The following is a 13,549-nucleotide window of genomic DNA, read 5'->3' as shown; positions in this document are numbered from 1 at the left end:
AAACACCTACTGAGTTCTAAGACACGACTGACAAGATCGAAAGCGAAAACGGCATCGAGGAGCAACGGTTTCGTTGAACGCATGGCAAAACGAACACCTTGAAGCAAACACAAGAGCAAGGACGTTCTTTCGAGAGATACCAAGCAAATTGGATCCTAAATGGATGTGGTTTAAACGAGGGCGCTCTTTGTGCCAAGTTTTCAATCAATGTTGGGCAATATGCGAAAACAGACCTTGAATCAGAGGGGGTCCCATTCGAGCCCAAAGATAAAAGTCAATGACTTCTTTGAAATGCTTGGAAACACGTTCCACTTTTCCCACACCGAGGATACCCAAGCTGCACAATCCAAGCAAGAAGGTGAGCTCGATCGACTTGATATGCAATTGTACCAACTGAAACAAGATATTACACTTCAAGAACCAGCGCGAGAAGCTCATCTGGCAAGTCATTAAGTCTGAAGGCCTCGTTGTTGACGTTCAAGATATTGGCTTTACCAGCCTCAATTTGATGCTCAGGTTCTTGAACGTCCATAGGTGGAATTGGGCCACAGGACTGCAGAAGTATATTTGGAATTAGCATAATTTCATTATCTCGTAACCGTCAAAACATAGGTGAATTCCGAAGAATCTGCGCCTTGAGTCCAGAGCCATTTTGATTTTAAAGCTTCGAATTGAGCGGTTCTAGGGAGCTCATGGTGTGTCTACATACGCGCGCATAATGTGCTTACCGAAAGAGTCTTCACTTTAAGTCGTCCTCGTCGAGAATGGCACAAACCTGTGTTTCTAGGAGAAACGATGCAAGCTTTTCAAGTTTCACATGAAGAATAAAATGCTACGTCGGAGAAGCTCTGCGGGTTGATCAGGCGATATTCACGCGTCGAGTAGCAGAGACGCGACGCTCCAATAGACTCGTGTGTACTGAACGTGATTTAAACATTCCCACCATCCTTCGCACGGAAAGCCATTCACCACACTCCCAACTAAGCGACTACAACGTGTTCATACTCTTCATGAGGAATTAGATAGTCCCTCTCCTACTCTATATACACATGTACACTACGTTTTGTTATAAAACCTGTTCCAACAACGCCATAACATCCTGCATCCTAGCCAGCTCAACATCCAAATCCTCCGTCCTCTTCAACGCAAGTCCCACAAGCACTGGCTTTCGAGTTCCCGCAGGTCGTGCACCCATCAATTTAATCACTAATTGACTTGCAAGTACTTGCGATGCTGGATCATCTCGAGTCCCTAACAAGGTTTTCACTGTTGTTGGAGGTTGTATGTCTGCTTCATTTTGCGGTGGGATGTCGCCGTTCATGTCTGGGAGGGCTGATGGTTGTGTTGGTGGTGACTCGAGTGTCGCTAACAACTGACATGAAAATGTTGGTCCGTTTGATGACTTTAAAGGGAGTAGACAAGATAGAAATCACCCAAATTTACAAAAGTATAATAAATATTAAGACGTACGAGTGATCCTAGTTTGCCTAGCTCTGTTACAATCAGCAAAATCTTGTCTGTATATTCACACATCAAGATTTCCAAATGTCCTCCATCGGAAAGAGTACGAGCTGCTTGGCGAGTCGTCACTGGGAATACTCGAGGCTCTTCTAATTCTATGGCCATACCTTTGCTGAAAACCTACGGTGTGATGAGCTGGCTTGGGATGCGAAAAATATCAGAATGCGAGTACGTCAAAGCTTCAAGATTCGTAAGCTATCACTGAACGCGTTTTACAAATAATCTATAATTTACAGCTTATCTTCTTTATACAAACAATGCAACGTGCAATCTAGACTATTTGAGGCCCTTCAAGAACGATCCAACATCCAAATCATCATAATCACTCTCCTTCCACAACTCTTGCAAGTTCTCGAGTACTTCTTTACTCGTAGTAGTACCCTTTCCTTTTCCTCCTGCTCCACTACCACCATCTCCAGAATCAACCTTGAACAAATCAAGAACTTGTTCTCCTTCACCAATAGATCGTATCCCGACATTCTCTTCATTGACAACTGATGATGCAATGTTGAGCTTGAACTTTTGTAAGCTATGCAAAAAAAAAGGAATATGAAGCTGTTAACCGAACGTTCATTCGTATTCTCCCACAAAACATACTCGTCACAACGTACCCCATAATCTTCTCCTCTAGCGTCCCCCTGGTAATCAACCGATACACATTAACGACCCTCTTTTGTCCAATTCGATGTGCACGATCCATGGCTTGCAAATCCTTCATCGGATTCCAATCATGTTCAACAAATATCACTGTATCAGCTCCAGTAAGATTCAGTCCAAGTCCTCCAACATGGGTTGTCAAAAGTAAGAGATCTATAGACGGATCCTTGTTGAAGCGAGTCACAATCTCGTGTCGTTTAGACGCTTCGACACTTCCATCCATGCGAAGATAAGTGACTGTGGGCATCAGTTTACGCAAGACATCTTCTTCAATTAAATCCAGCATGGCTTTCAATTGGCAAAAGATGAGAGCACGATGTGGTGCTACAGCTTCAGTATCGTTGGATGCAGCGTTGGATTCTGTAGTGGGCGATGAAGCTCCGATACCGCATTCCAATAATATTTGCCTGGTGAAGATGAATATGATTTTGTTAACCCACTCGACGACAGAGGTTGATTCACGATGCACAAAATATATATATCAATACTACCTTAAGCTCTCCAACTTGGGAGCATGTTTCACTTCTCTCAATTGCGATCCTTCCTGTTGCAACTTGCTCATAACCAGATTATACTTTGGATGCTCTGGACTCAACACCAAAGCAGGATGATCACACAATTTACGAAGATATTGTAGTGCTTGAAACACATGTTGACCTTTACTACCGGTTTTGGTAGCATCATCAGTCAAATCAGATTCAGCATCTACACGTGCTTGAGTTCCAGAGAACTCTTCATACAACATTTTTTGGATTGGTGATAATTCACAGTAGTAATCCTGCAGATCCAAAAAGAGGATCAACTTACGCCACGCAATGTGCTGGGATTCTTTCCACAAAATACCTGAATGATCTTTGGTGGCAAATCATGCAACACATCCTCCTTCATTCGTCGAAGCAAGAATGGCAAAACTTGTCGATGCAGTGATGCTAATGCAAGCGCACCAGCTTCTTGTTCTCGAGACGTTGATTTGGCGTCACGAGATGATTGAATCGGTTTGCTGAATACTTCATTGAAACGTCTATGATAAAAAAATCAGCTTGGATATCCAAGAAGGATCAAAACGTCTCTTACCTCTCACTACCCAAGAATCCAGGCATCAAAAAATCGAAAAGAGACCATAACTCCAATACTCGATTTTGAATTGGTGTGCCAGACAAGATTAAACGATGCTGAGCACGAACTCTTTTAACTGCCTGCGTCAATTTGGCCTTGGAATTTCGAATAATGTGGCCTTCATCCAATACACAGTAATTCCACCATATAGATGACAGATCTTCAATATCGTTACGTAAGACTTCATATGACGTGATTACTATATCATGTTGTTGTAGTTGTCCTCGTAGCCTGCGCGAAAAGAGCTTATAATCCAATTGTAACCACGAATGGTTTTTGCTCCATCAAGATAGCACATACCTAGCGCGTTCAGACGAAGACCCCACATACAAAATAGGCTTCAAAGAATCCGCAAATTGCTGAATCTCATAAAACCAATGAGCAGTAAGAGTCGGAGGGCACACTACCAAACTTGATAAATGTGCATCAGCTGGTAAGCCCGTCTTGGAATACCGTTGCCGCCTTGTGAAATGCTCTGATGCAATAGCACATATTGTTTGAAGAGTTTTGCCAAGTCCCATATCTAGATGGGAAAAATCAGTCATTTAGACCACATTCAATAATGAGCATTATTGCGTCGCTTACCATCACATAAAATCCCATGAAGTCCAAACCGACTCAAAAACGCCAACCAACTAACCCCTTCCCGCTGATACGGTCTCAAATCAGCTTTAATCACCAACCCATCAGGAAACTGATACTCTTCAACCTTCTCAGCTCCAACAAGCTGTGCGACAAATCGTCGTTCTTGATTTCGTTGCAGTATCATGTCTTGTGGGAACCCTTCTGGATCAGGGACTCCAGCTTCGAGTGGGATTAGTCGCACTAGCTGGGCGAAACTCTGAGAAGCTAGATGACGCACTCCTGCATCTTGATCAGACATTCGACCAAGAGTGGGGACAATTAAGAAGGTAATGTATGGTAGAAGATTGATTTCGAGCTTGTCAATTAGGAAGAAGACGCATTCCTGGAGAGAAATAACGGAACAAGTTAAGCGGGAAGAAAAAAGATTGCCCTCAAACAATAGATGTTGTCAGACACTCACAACAGCTCCCTGCCGACTAGAAACATGCTGTGCTTCCCCAAACAACGGCAAAACACCATCGACCACTGTCCTCATAGCAACAGGCGGCATAACAGAAGCCACAGCAGACAGACACGTAGCAGCAGCATGCCTCACTTTAGCTAATGGTGATCTCAACGTTTGCACAATAGATGGCAATAAAGTCGACAATCGACCTCTTAGCTCGGAGTGTATATACGGAATTAAAACTCCCATGGTTCGGATAGCTCTAAACACATCCTTGGCATACTCTTCATCGTTACCGAGTCGTGCTATAGCGTCGATAGATGTATTTGCAGTTGCAAATGGTTGAGCCATGGTATCCCATATACGTGGAAGAGCATCGAATAGATTCGCCCCAAATACATTACACATTGCTCGTAATCCATATTCGGCTCCACGTCGCGATAGAGATTCAGCTGTATCACCAAGACTCTCAACCGTAGCATCGTTCACAATGTTGGAAGTAACACCATCAATAGGCATATCAGCATTCTTTTTCTTAATCTTCTTTTTAGAATCAGCTACAGCGGCTTGGGATTCCAGTACCATCAAGGATATAATTTCATCTACTTGACTAAGCAACCCAACATCCAAACCAACCGCAACCATGAGTAATAGATTCTTTAGCACTCTATCAGCGACATTAGCGCTTTTGGAATTTCCAAGACAAGACGAAATCAAATTGGCAACAGCACAACCTGATTGTTGCTGCAACAATTCTTCAGCTTCTGTCTTGACAGACGACATTAGAGACCTAACTATTGGATTCACTTTACTTGGTAACGCACTCACTACCAGCACAGCAGCTGCAGCACAAGCCAATACTCTAGTATCGATGACACTAGTTTGGGATTGACATGCCTCAATCAACTGCTTAGCATTTGCTAATCGAGGTGCTAGAGCTGCCATCTGAGCAGGATTCAAGGGCTGACGAGAAGCCTGTTCTAAATATTGTGCAGCAACCAAAGTTGTAAATATCGGTCCTAGCGGTGATGGTGTAGCAAGTGGAGGGCGATTCGGCAACGGTGGTAGAGGTGGCAACAATCGACTTCCAGCACCTATCGATGCACAAGCCGACCATACACCTTCTAACAGTGTCATAACTTCTGTATACAATACTTGTTGTCCAGAATCAGCTACAGCCAAATGCTGCGACAAGATTTGATGCAGATTGCTTGCTACCGGTATTGTCGATTCACCAACTCGGGTGGCTTGTCTACTATGATACAATGACGCCCATTCTTCAACCATAATACAAGTATATATACGATGTGCAGCCATCCCACTGGATGCATAAGCTGGTAAATGCTCTTGAAGCAATAAATGCGATTCAGGAACGTCACATGCAAGAGCATCGATGACATTGCCTAAAGCTTTGAGGGCCTTGATCTTACCATATAATATATCAGAGTATCGGGCAACAGTCAGATCTTGCATTGCTATGGCTTTATCTTGATCTGATACGATGCCTGGTCTTTGTCTATTCATGTCTTCCTTTGGAAGTAACAGGAGACGTAAATCATATGCCGTTCCGATTGGAGACATGGCTATACTCAATAGCGTCGGTACCAGCGGCATCAAGATCTTGACAAGCAGATGATGGTTCTGAAGAAACAATAGTGTTATGATGATGTAAAAATGCTTATGTGACTGGTCGATTACCTTTAGGCACACAATCAACTGCCTCCACACACCATAACTCAATTCCACAACTTCAGAATGTGTCTCCAAAACAAAATTCTGAAACACAAGTCTCATCAAATCAATCGAAATCCAAGATGCATCCCCTCGTCCTACTCCCTTTTCCGGGGTTTGAGCCAAAGTACTCAAAGTATTCAATACAGCAATCCGTACAGATGCAATATTATGACGGAAAAAAGGATAAAGTCGAGGTGTCACGACACTCAGATTGGTAGTCGTGGATTCTTGCATTACATCCATGACAGCGTTTTCAGACAACAGACGAGCTAGTAACGCCATTATGGGAGCTGTCGCTGCTGCTATGTCATCTAGATGCGTCAATGAATCCCATAGCGACAACACAATGTTTTGATATATGATGGCTGGAGGTAATAGTTGGAATAAAGTGGTGGCGATGGGAAGTAATGTTGACGATGATACAGCTCGTACGTCATCTTCTTGATCTCGTAGCCTAAAGCAAATGAAAAATAAGTCCACGCAAAAAATATGAAACACAGCAGAACCCACCCTTTCAAGATGGCACGAAACACCCTCGACTGACTATTCGTACTCTTATCAATCAACAAATCTCCCACCAAATCCTGCCGTACCGCCATCAAATATTTAAGTCCAATCAATCCAGCATGTCGAACCTGCCACTTCTTCATCTCATAATCACTACTAAGTGCCTTCCCATCCGCAGGCACACTAGTACTACCATCAGCCAACACAATCAACCCACGCTCCACAATCTTGATTGCCAAATCAGGCTGACACAGCTGCACAAGAGCAGCAAGCGTCTGAGCTACAGTTTCTACAATAGGCAACACGACCAGCTCTCCAACAAAATCTGCAAACTTGTCTAGAGCAAGCACACACAACAATCTAATGCTCGCATCTTCAAGCCATCTTAAATGTCTCTTCTGATTTTGATGCTTGTCAACACCTATTATCATACCAGCTCCAGCACCCGAGATCTTGATTATATCTCGTAGCGCCATAGCGGCTCCATGTCTGATTTCCCATGCGTTATCAAACACGTCTAGGAATAATTGTTCACATACACCTTCAAAAGGCCATTCATCACCTGATGAAAAGACTTGGCTGAAGGTTGCAATGTCTTCGTCGGTTTCTTCTTTGGGTGGTTTGTGAGCAATGATTACTTTACTGCCATCATTGTTATCAGTGTTGTCATCATAGTCTTCGCCTTTGACTCTGACTTGATGCGATGGTCCATTTCGGTTTATTTCACTTCGTTTCTTGTTGGCTGAGGATGATGATCCTACAAGATCTGTAGCAGTCACCCTATGAGGTGTGGTGAGAGAAATCAGTTTAAAGATGAGATGCAAGCAAAAAAGGGAATTCGCAACTGCAATTACGTCCACTGACTTTCGTTTAGAACCTGTCTTAGCTTCAACCTTAGCCTTCCTCTTGAGAGCAAGAAGCTCACGTTTGCTCAACGTGCTAGTGTCAACATCTGCCAGACTGTCTCTATAAAATTCACACGATTAAGCTGAATGAGTACAACGACAGCGCAAAAGAGACTCCTAGTTAGCAAGAAACACCAAACCTACTTTGGTTGAGCCTTCACACTAGCTTGCAGCATCTCTTTCGGATTCATACCCTTCCTTACAGCAGATCTCCCACCTATATCAGTCTCATCAAAAAGATCCACTAATAAATACAAACCAGAAAAGCTTCAGCGTCATCTTTACTATTTTTGGCGAGAAATCCCATCTCCCACAAACTCACCATCCATAAACCCCGCTCCCAACCCCAACTTATCCATCAACTGTCTCTTCTGTAATGCAATTCGTTCTTTCGGATCCATATTCCCCAATGCTTCTTCATCACGATCAAACTCTGATCCAGCGGACGAAACAAGTGTAGCGCCATTGCGGATTACAATGTCGAGATCTACAGTTTCGAATTTGAGGAAATCGTCATATGAATCATCGTCTGAGGTGGTGTTGGTTTGAGGTTGGATGACTTCAGGAGGTTCCCAAGACGGGACGTTACGAGCTATAGCGTGTATTGCTTGAGATGCTGCGACGCGGGTTTCCCATGATGAGCTGCGGAGATGGACTAGTACCTGTATAAATTAAAGAATAGATCAGCCTTTCTTGTTCTTTGAATGTGCTTGCAACAAAACTCATAATGTTGATTTTTTGATGTTGCAACATGGTGGTGATGCCGACATACTCTAGCAAGTAGATTGTATAGATCTTCAGGATGCTGACGCTGAATGTCTCCTATTTGTTGAGCTGCTGTTGCTCGAACAACAGGCGTTGAGCCAACATCAAGCAAGGAAATCAGTCGCTCTAATCTATTAACAACAATTGTTACAATGGGATAAATACACCATTTTAACTTCTCTTACGACCTACCGAGTCGCCATTGTAGCTTCTTTATTCAAGCAACATGTAAGATCTTCGTGGTTTTATTCTCAGACGCTTTACTTTTAAAACTCTGCGGAAAAATCGCTACGCAAACGAGGACATATAGCAGATGGTAACGCGCTCACAGCTTCATATCAGCCAAGTTGATCACGTTGACTTGTAACTTGCAATATATATATATTTACAAGAAGAGGTATGTTACAACGCGACCGAAATAAATAGCTTAAGAGTTACCAAGGAAAAACTTGCGCCCATGCAGATACTCATCAATTCCCATTTCTACAACCAAAAACGAGCAAATTAGCAATCGAACAATAAACATCTGAAATTTCTTTCAACGAAGCTTACCCATCAACTGCAAAATCCTCTGCATGTGGGGATATATCTCCCAAGCAGGCAAAAACAAATTGAATTCCAGAGCTGCATACACTTGAAACTCATGTGCATAAACTTCTCGTGGTGATATATCCATTTCCTTGTCAACAGCTTCCAGCAATTCAGCATAATCAAACTCTTTGGGATCATTGACTTTGGCTGCTAATAGTAGACAGCATGCTGCAATCAGTTTACGATTCAGTTTGCTGACGTGGTTCTATCAGAAAGAGGAGGGAGGTCGTGTGAGCATGTAGCTGCTGGGATAGTCGGTAGTCGGTTCATTTCCTCCGCTTTTTTGCTCCAAAAGTTTTGAAACTCAAACGTAACACACCTTCAAAATGAGCTTCTCCAAATACACATAAGCACAAGCAACACTAGATACTTCCATATCTTGCATTCGCCCAACATCCAACATGACTCGTTTCAAGTTTCGTACTTGACTGAGGGTCAAAGATTGATCGATTTCAGGATGAGCTTCCCTGAAATGTTCATTCATTTCTCGTTTTACATTCTCTGCACGCTTATCTACCAGAGAGCCCTAGCAAAGGACGGTGAAGAGCCATGAGTCTATAGGCAACAGGACACTGCTGTTTCTTGCTAATCCCAAGAAAGCACTCACCATAAAGTAGGCCTTTGTAGCATTCGTAAGATGATCCAAATCAGGCGGCACAATCTCTGGATCTTCGAAAAAGAACGGATCATACGGTACCATACTTTGATCTGGTTCGGATCTGAAAAGGGAGGTTGAGTGAGCAAAAAAGCAGATCAAGAGAGCAGTATCATCCCATCATCAATGTCATTCACTTACTGTAACGATCCTGCCGACTCTAGATTTATAGCGAACGATTCTGCCTTTTTCCGTTTGTCCATACTCAACCCAATTCCAATCTTGTCCCTGCAAAATGCGAAAGTAGCAGTTGAGTCAAAACATACAATTGACGTATTTTCGAACCATATTTCTTACATGACTCGATCACCAATACTCTTGACACGATCTCTCTTCTTATTCTTTTTATCCTTCTTCTTCCCAAAGAACTTGGTAACTGCTCCAATCTAAAAAACAAAAAAAATCAGTACCAACAGCTCCATGCCTTTCACACACTTGAACACTTACTTGCGTCTCCTGCTGCCGCCCCGACACAGAATTAATACTCCCACTACTCCTTCGATGTCCCAACTGTGAGCTCCCACCACCATTCGAATCAGCAACAAGATCCCGACTACTATAATAGGTTCCTAGCGGCGTGGGCCCCGCATTGTTTGTATTACTACTAGCACGTAAATTGTTATGATTCGAGATACTTCTTGGCAGGGTATTGATAAACGGATCGCCATTAGGCGATTCGACGAATCCGAATCTTCCTGCAATATCATTACTGTTTGCACCACCAGTTAAAAGATCGGCTGGACGGAGTACGTGGCGTGGCGATGTATCATCCTGTCGGTTTTGAGCAGCTTGCTGCTGTTGTTGCTGCTGCTGCTGATTCCTACGTTGTTTCCTCGTTGTTGGTGACGACGCATGTTCCATTGGCAAGTCAAGCGTAAGCGGGTTGATGTCATTATTTGTCGTGTTTCGTAACATGCTGCGTGGAGTTCCTCTCGGTGAGCTATTAGCAGGTGTACTAAACAAGGCAGGCAGTCCACTCTCATTAGCCGGGTCTGAATTACTTCCAGACGATTCATGACGTGGTATCATTCCCGATATCTGTGAGGGCACACTGCAACTTGCATTTGCTGCAGTATTGCTGTTGAGTATCACATCACCATCATCTAGACCCAGTCCAGCAGCCCTCACGTCTGTATACGATACAGTGCTTGGCCGTCTCTTTGTGCCCTGCAGGAGCGCATTGGCTGAATATTGGGTGATGGAATGCGATAGTTGAGGACGAGGAGTTAATGGTGGATAACCACTTATCAGACTGTTTTCTATATCAGGTGGTGGTATGGGATCTGGTACGCCTAGTGATATAGATGATAGGAAGGAGACTGCTGATGCCTGTCTCTTTGCGATATTGAGTTTTTGTTTCGAGGATAAGCCCTTCAGAATACTTGGTCCTGGACTATCTGGTGACGTAGAAGGAAGTATAAGCTCTCCATTGATGATGCCATGATTGTTTGTCAGTGTCGGCTCTTCCATATAACGTTGTTTCTTGTTGCTTGATGTGTTTGTGTGCTGTCGGAAGTCGACTCGAAACTGAGCATGGATGGATGCGATGAAGGATTCTCGTGCATTTTGAATATTGAGGAATTTTTATTGACAATCTGCTACGAGCTGGTCGCGTGTACAGTTTTCTATTTCACATTTGTTCAAAACTCACTTTCCAGCTTTTACGTCGACATTCCAGCCATCTTGTGGGCCGTACCTGCTTTTACTGGCAAATATAAGCATTCATGTCGACATTCCAGCCATCTTGTGGACCAAATCTGCTTCTTCGGGCAATATAGGGAGCGATTCTTGGTACTCGAGGTACAGATTCGCAACCACAGTAGACTCCTTGTCAATCTGCAGCAAAACAGAACCGTTCATTAGAAAACTACATTGCTACACCTAGATCTCCACTCGTACATTGAAGCGTCCAACCAAACTAGCAGCTTTCGTAGCCTTGACTGGGTCTGATGGGTCGGTCATGAGTTGGAATAGCATTTTCATATAATCACTCGATACTGCCAATTTGATTTCTTCAATCTTGCGTGTAGTTGGCTTCAAAAGATGAATCAGAGCATGTCGAGAGAACCCGTACAGTGTCCAAGTCGTGAAATGATTGTCTTTAAAGTACTTGGCCTCTTCGAATTCTAGGGTGGACGATGCAGTCAGTCCGCAAGCATGTTCGAGTGCTATCATATTGCTATTTTATAATCTGCAATGCGCTCCAATGCACTACCAACAATCAATCCAACGATATGACGACTGAACTGCAACCACAAAATGAGGAAGGCGTTGACGACTATAAACTTACTGTTTGTTATAGGTTCTCTGTTGGACATGATTCTTGACTCCAAGACTTGGATCCCTTAACTGGAAGTCATCCCTCCTTTACAGTGGCCTGATTCGCCGATAATAATAAAGCATTTGGAGGAGTGAGCGAGGAACTACTAACCCTAGTACAGCGGTGTTTCGCGTCAAGACCCACTCAACGCGTTTGTAAAATGATTCTGAAAAAACATCCTGTCTTTATGTTTGCCTTGAAAACGTTTAAAAACCAAAATGATACAAATGCAACCGCATATGCAAACATGCAAACACTAATTCCTCCACTATTCTTCAACTTCCTCCTCCTCTTCTATCTCTTCATCACCTTCGGCAGCAGCCCCTTCTTCTTCTACAGGTTCAGCCATAGCCTCATCAAGAGAAACCATTTGTTCAAACGCACCATCATTCCATCTAGCCAACAAGGTGACACGAAATTCGGCCATAGGTATTTGCAAATGCTTTAATAATTGAGCTGCTTCGGGAGTTAATGGTTTGCCACCTTCGCAGATTCGGTATTCTTGGGTCAGAGTGACTAGGCCGTTTACCATTGCTGTTGGGAGACCTAGTTTGCGGAATTGGGGTTCGAGAGAGTGTGGGATCTGAGTGAAAGTGGATGTTGTGAGTTAAGTGAGCAGGGCGGAAGATAGCAATAAAAGACATGCATGAATCGAATCGACTTTTTCACTACAGACCTTGGCTTCAGAATGAGGAAGAGTAAGTGTTCCAGCTGGCACAGTGACAGTGTTCACAGCAAGAGCCCCAGATCTGGCATAAGCGATTTCCGAAAATGAATCAAAGAATTCCTTTATACGTTCAGGTTTCTCAGATGTAAAGAGTAAACCAACTTGTCCCACCAAGTTCTAGACGAAAAGAGACAATAAGTTTGGAATCTCTAGATACTGCAACATGCAATTCCACAATATACCTCAGCCACATGTCTCAAACCAACTCGATACTCTTCAGCTTCGGTAGTTCCCAAAGCTTTAGCCATGACTTTATTCCTTCCAAAAAACAGTCTGCTTTCAGGTAGTTGGGCTCGTACGTCTTTTAGTACGTTGGCTCGCATGTTATGCACAGATAGGACGTAAACGTCATGGTGCTTTTCCAAACAATCTCGAATCTGTATGTTTGGGAATGTTGGTGAGTACGTTGCATACAGAGGGTGTATTTGGAGGCAAGGAATGAAAGATCCCAAATGCTACTGACTTGTTGAAACAGATTCTCTTTTGCTCCACGGCCCTTCTTGGTAGTTCTGGTAAGAGACACTAGGATCGAAAAAAATGTAAAATCAGGAAGAAACACTACAGCACCTCTGATGCACCAAGATAGACGTTTACCTTTTTTCTCTCGTCGGGATTTCGCCATGTTAGCTCTCTTACTATTGTTTCTTAGTAGTTCTAAGCTCTGTTTCTCTTAGGGACTTGTCACAGAAGAAAAGTGTGAGTAAGCCATAACGTAAGGGATAATTTTGAGAAAATCAAAAATTCAAGGTTCAACTTCACAACAATTGACGAGGTTTTGTAGAAGAACAAACTAAAGATGGTACGTCCTGCAGCGCCTAAATTTACGGATCAGTTGCATTGCATCATATCCACTCCAGATCTAAGGGCCTCAAATTGTTGGATCAACTGTATTGCATTTCAGATCTAACTGTCTTCCGCACATCAACCATGAACAATTAGTCTGAAGTCGAGGAAACAATTAAGCGCTTGACCTCGCATAAGGGAGTTGAGGGTGGGACACATTGCATGTACCTTGTTGCAT

At 43.2% G+C, this 13,549-nt stretch overlaps 3 protein-coding genes across 3 annotated transcripts; all 3 read right to left on the bottom strand.

Annotated features, from left to right (window-relative positions):
- Nucleotides 1-1,797: 1,797 nt before the first annotated feature.
- SmJEL517_g03103 (uncharacterized protein) lies at nt 1,798-8,438 on the bottom strand (the record flags this gene model as incomplete). The annotated part of the gene is made up of 15 exons (XM_031169031.1): nt 1,798-2,050; nt 2,133-2,585; nt 2,670-2,956; nt 3,022-3,199; nt 3,253-3,525; nt 3,595-3,817; nt 3,880-4,261; nt 4,340-5,965; nt 6,023-6,512; nt 6,569-7,345; nt 7,430-7,531; nt 7,615-7,714; nt 7,793-8,132; nt 8,243-8,366; nt 8,428-8,438. The coding sequence occupies 15 exons, from the start codon at nt 8,436-8,438 to the stop codon at nt 1,798-1,800; spliced, it is 5,619 nt and encodes a 1,872-aa protein (XP_031024999.1).
- A 224-nt stretch (nt 8,439-8,662) lies between these two features.
- On the bottom strand, nt 8,663-10,951 carry SmJEL517_g03102 (uncharacterized protein; the record flags this gene model as incomplete). The annotated part of the gene is made up of 7 exons (XM_031169030.1): nt 8,663-8,718; nt 8,788-9,031; nt 9,146-9,352; nt 9,434-9,545; nt 9,623-9,709; nt 9,779-9,867; nt 9,929-10,951. The coding sequence occupies 7 exons, from the start codon at nt 10,949-10,951 to the stop codon at nt 8,663-8,665; spliced, it is 1,818 nt and encodes a 605-aa protein (XP_031025000.1).
- A 1,118-nt stretch (nt 10,952-12,069) lies between these two features.
- Nucleotides 12,070-13,150, bottom strand: SmJEL517_g03101 (uncharacterized protein; the record flags this gene model as incomplete). Its single annotated transcript, XM_031169029.1, has 5 exons — nt 12,070-12,384; nt 12,478-12,645; nt 12,711-12,905; nt 12,992-13,050; nt 13,123-13,150. The coding sequence occupies 5 exons, from the start codon at nt 13,148-13,150 to the stop codon at nt 12,070-12,072; spliced, it is 765 nt and encodes a 254-aa protein (XP_031025001.1).
- Between the last annotated feature and the right edge of the window lie 399 nt (nt 13,151-13,549).

The sequence above is a fragment of the Synchytrium microbalum genome (genome assembly GCF_006535985.1).
Source record: "Synchytrium microbalum strain JEL517 chromosome Unknown SmJEL517_scf0015, whole genome shotgun sequence".
NCBI classification, from domain to species: domain Eukaryota; kingdom Fungi; phylum Chytridiomycota; class Chytridiomycetes; order Synchytriales; family Synchytriaceae; genus Synchytrium; species Synchytrium microbalum.
The sequence above is the reverse complement of the archived record's forward strand: the minus strand, read 5'-3'. Positions and strand labels throughout refer to the sequence as shown.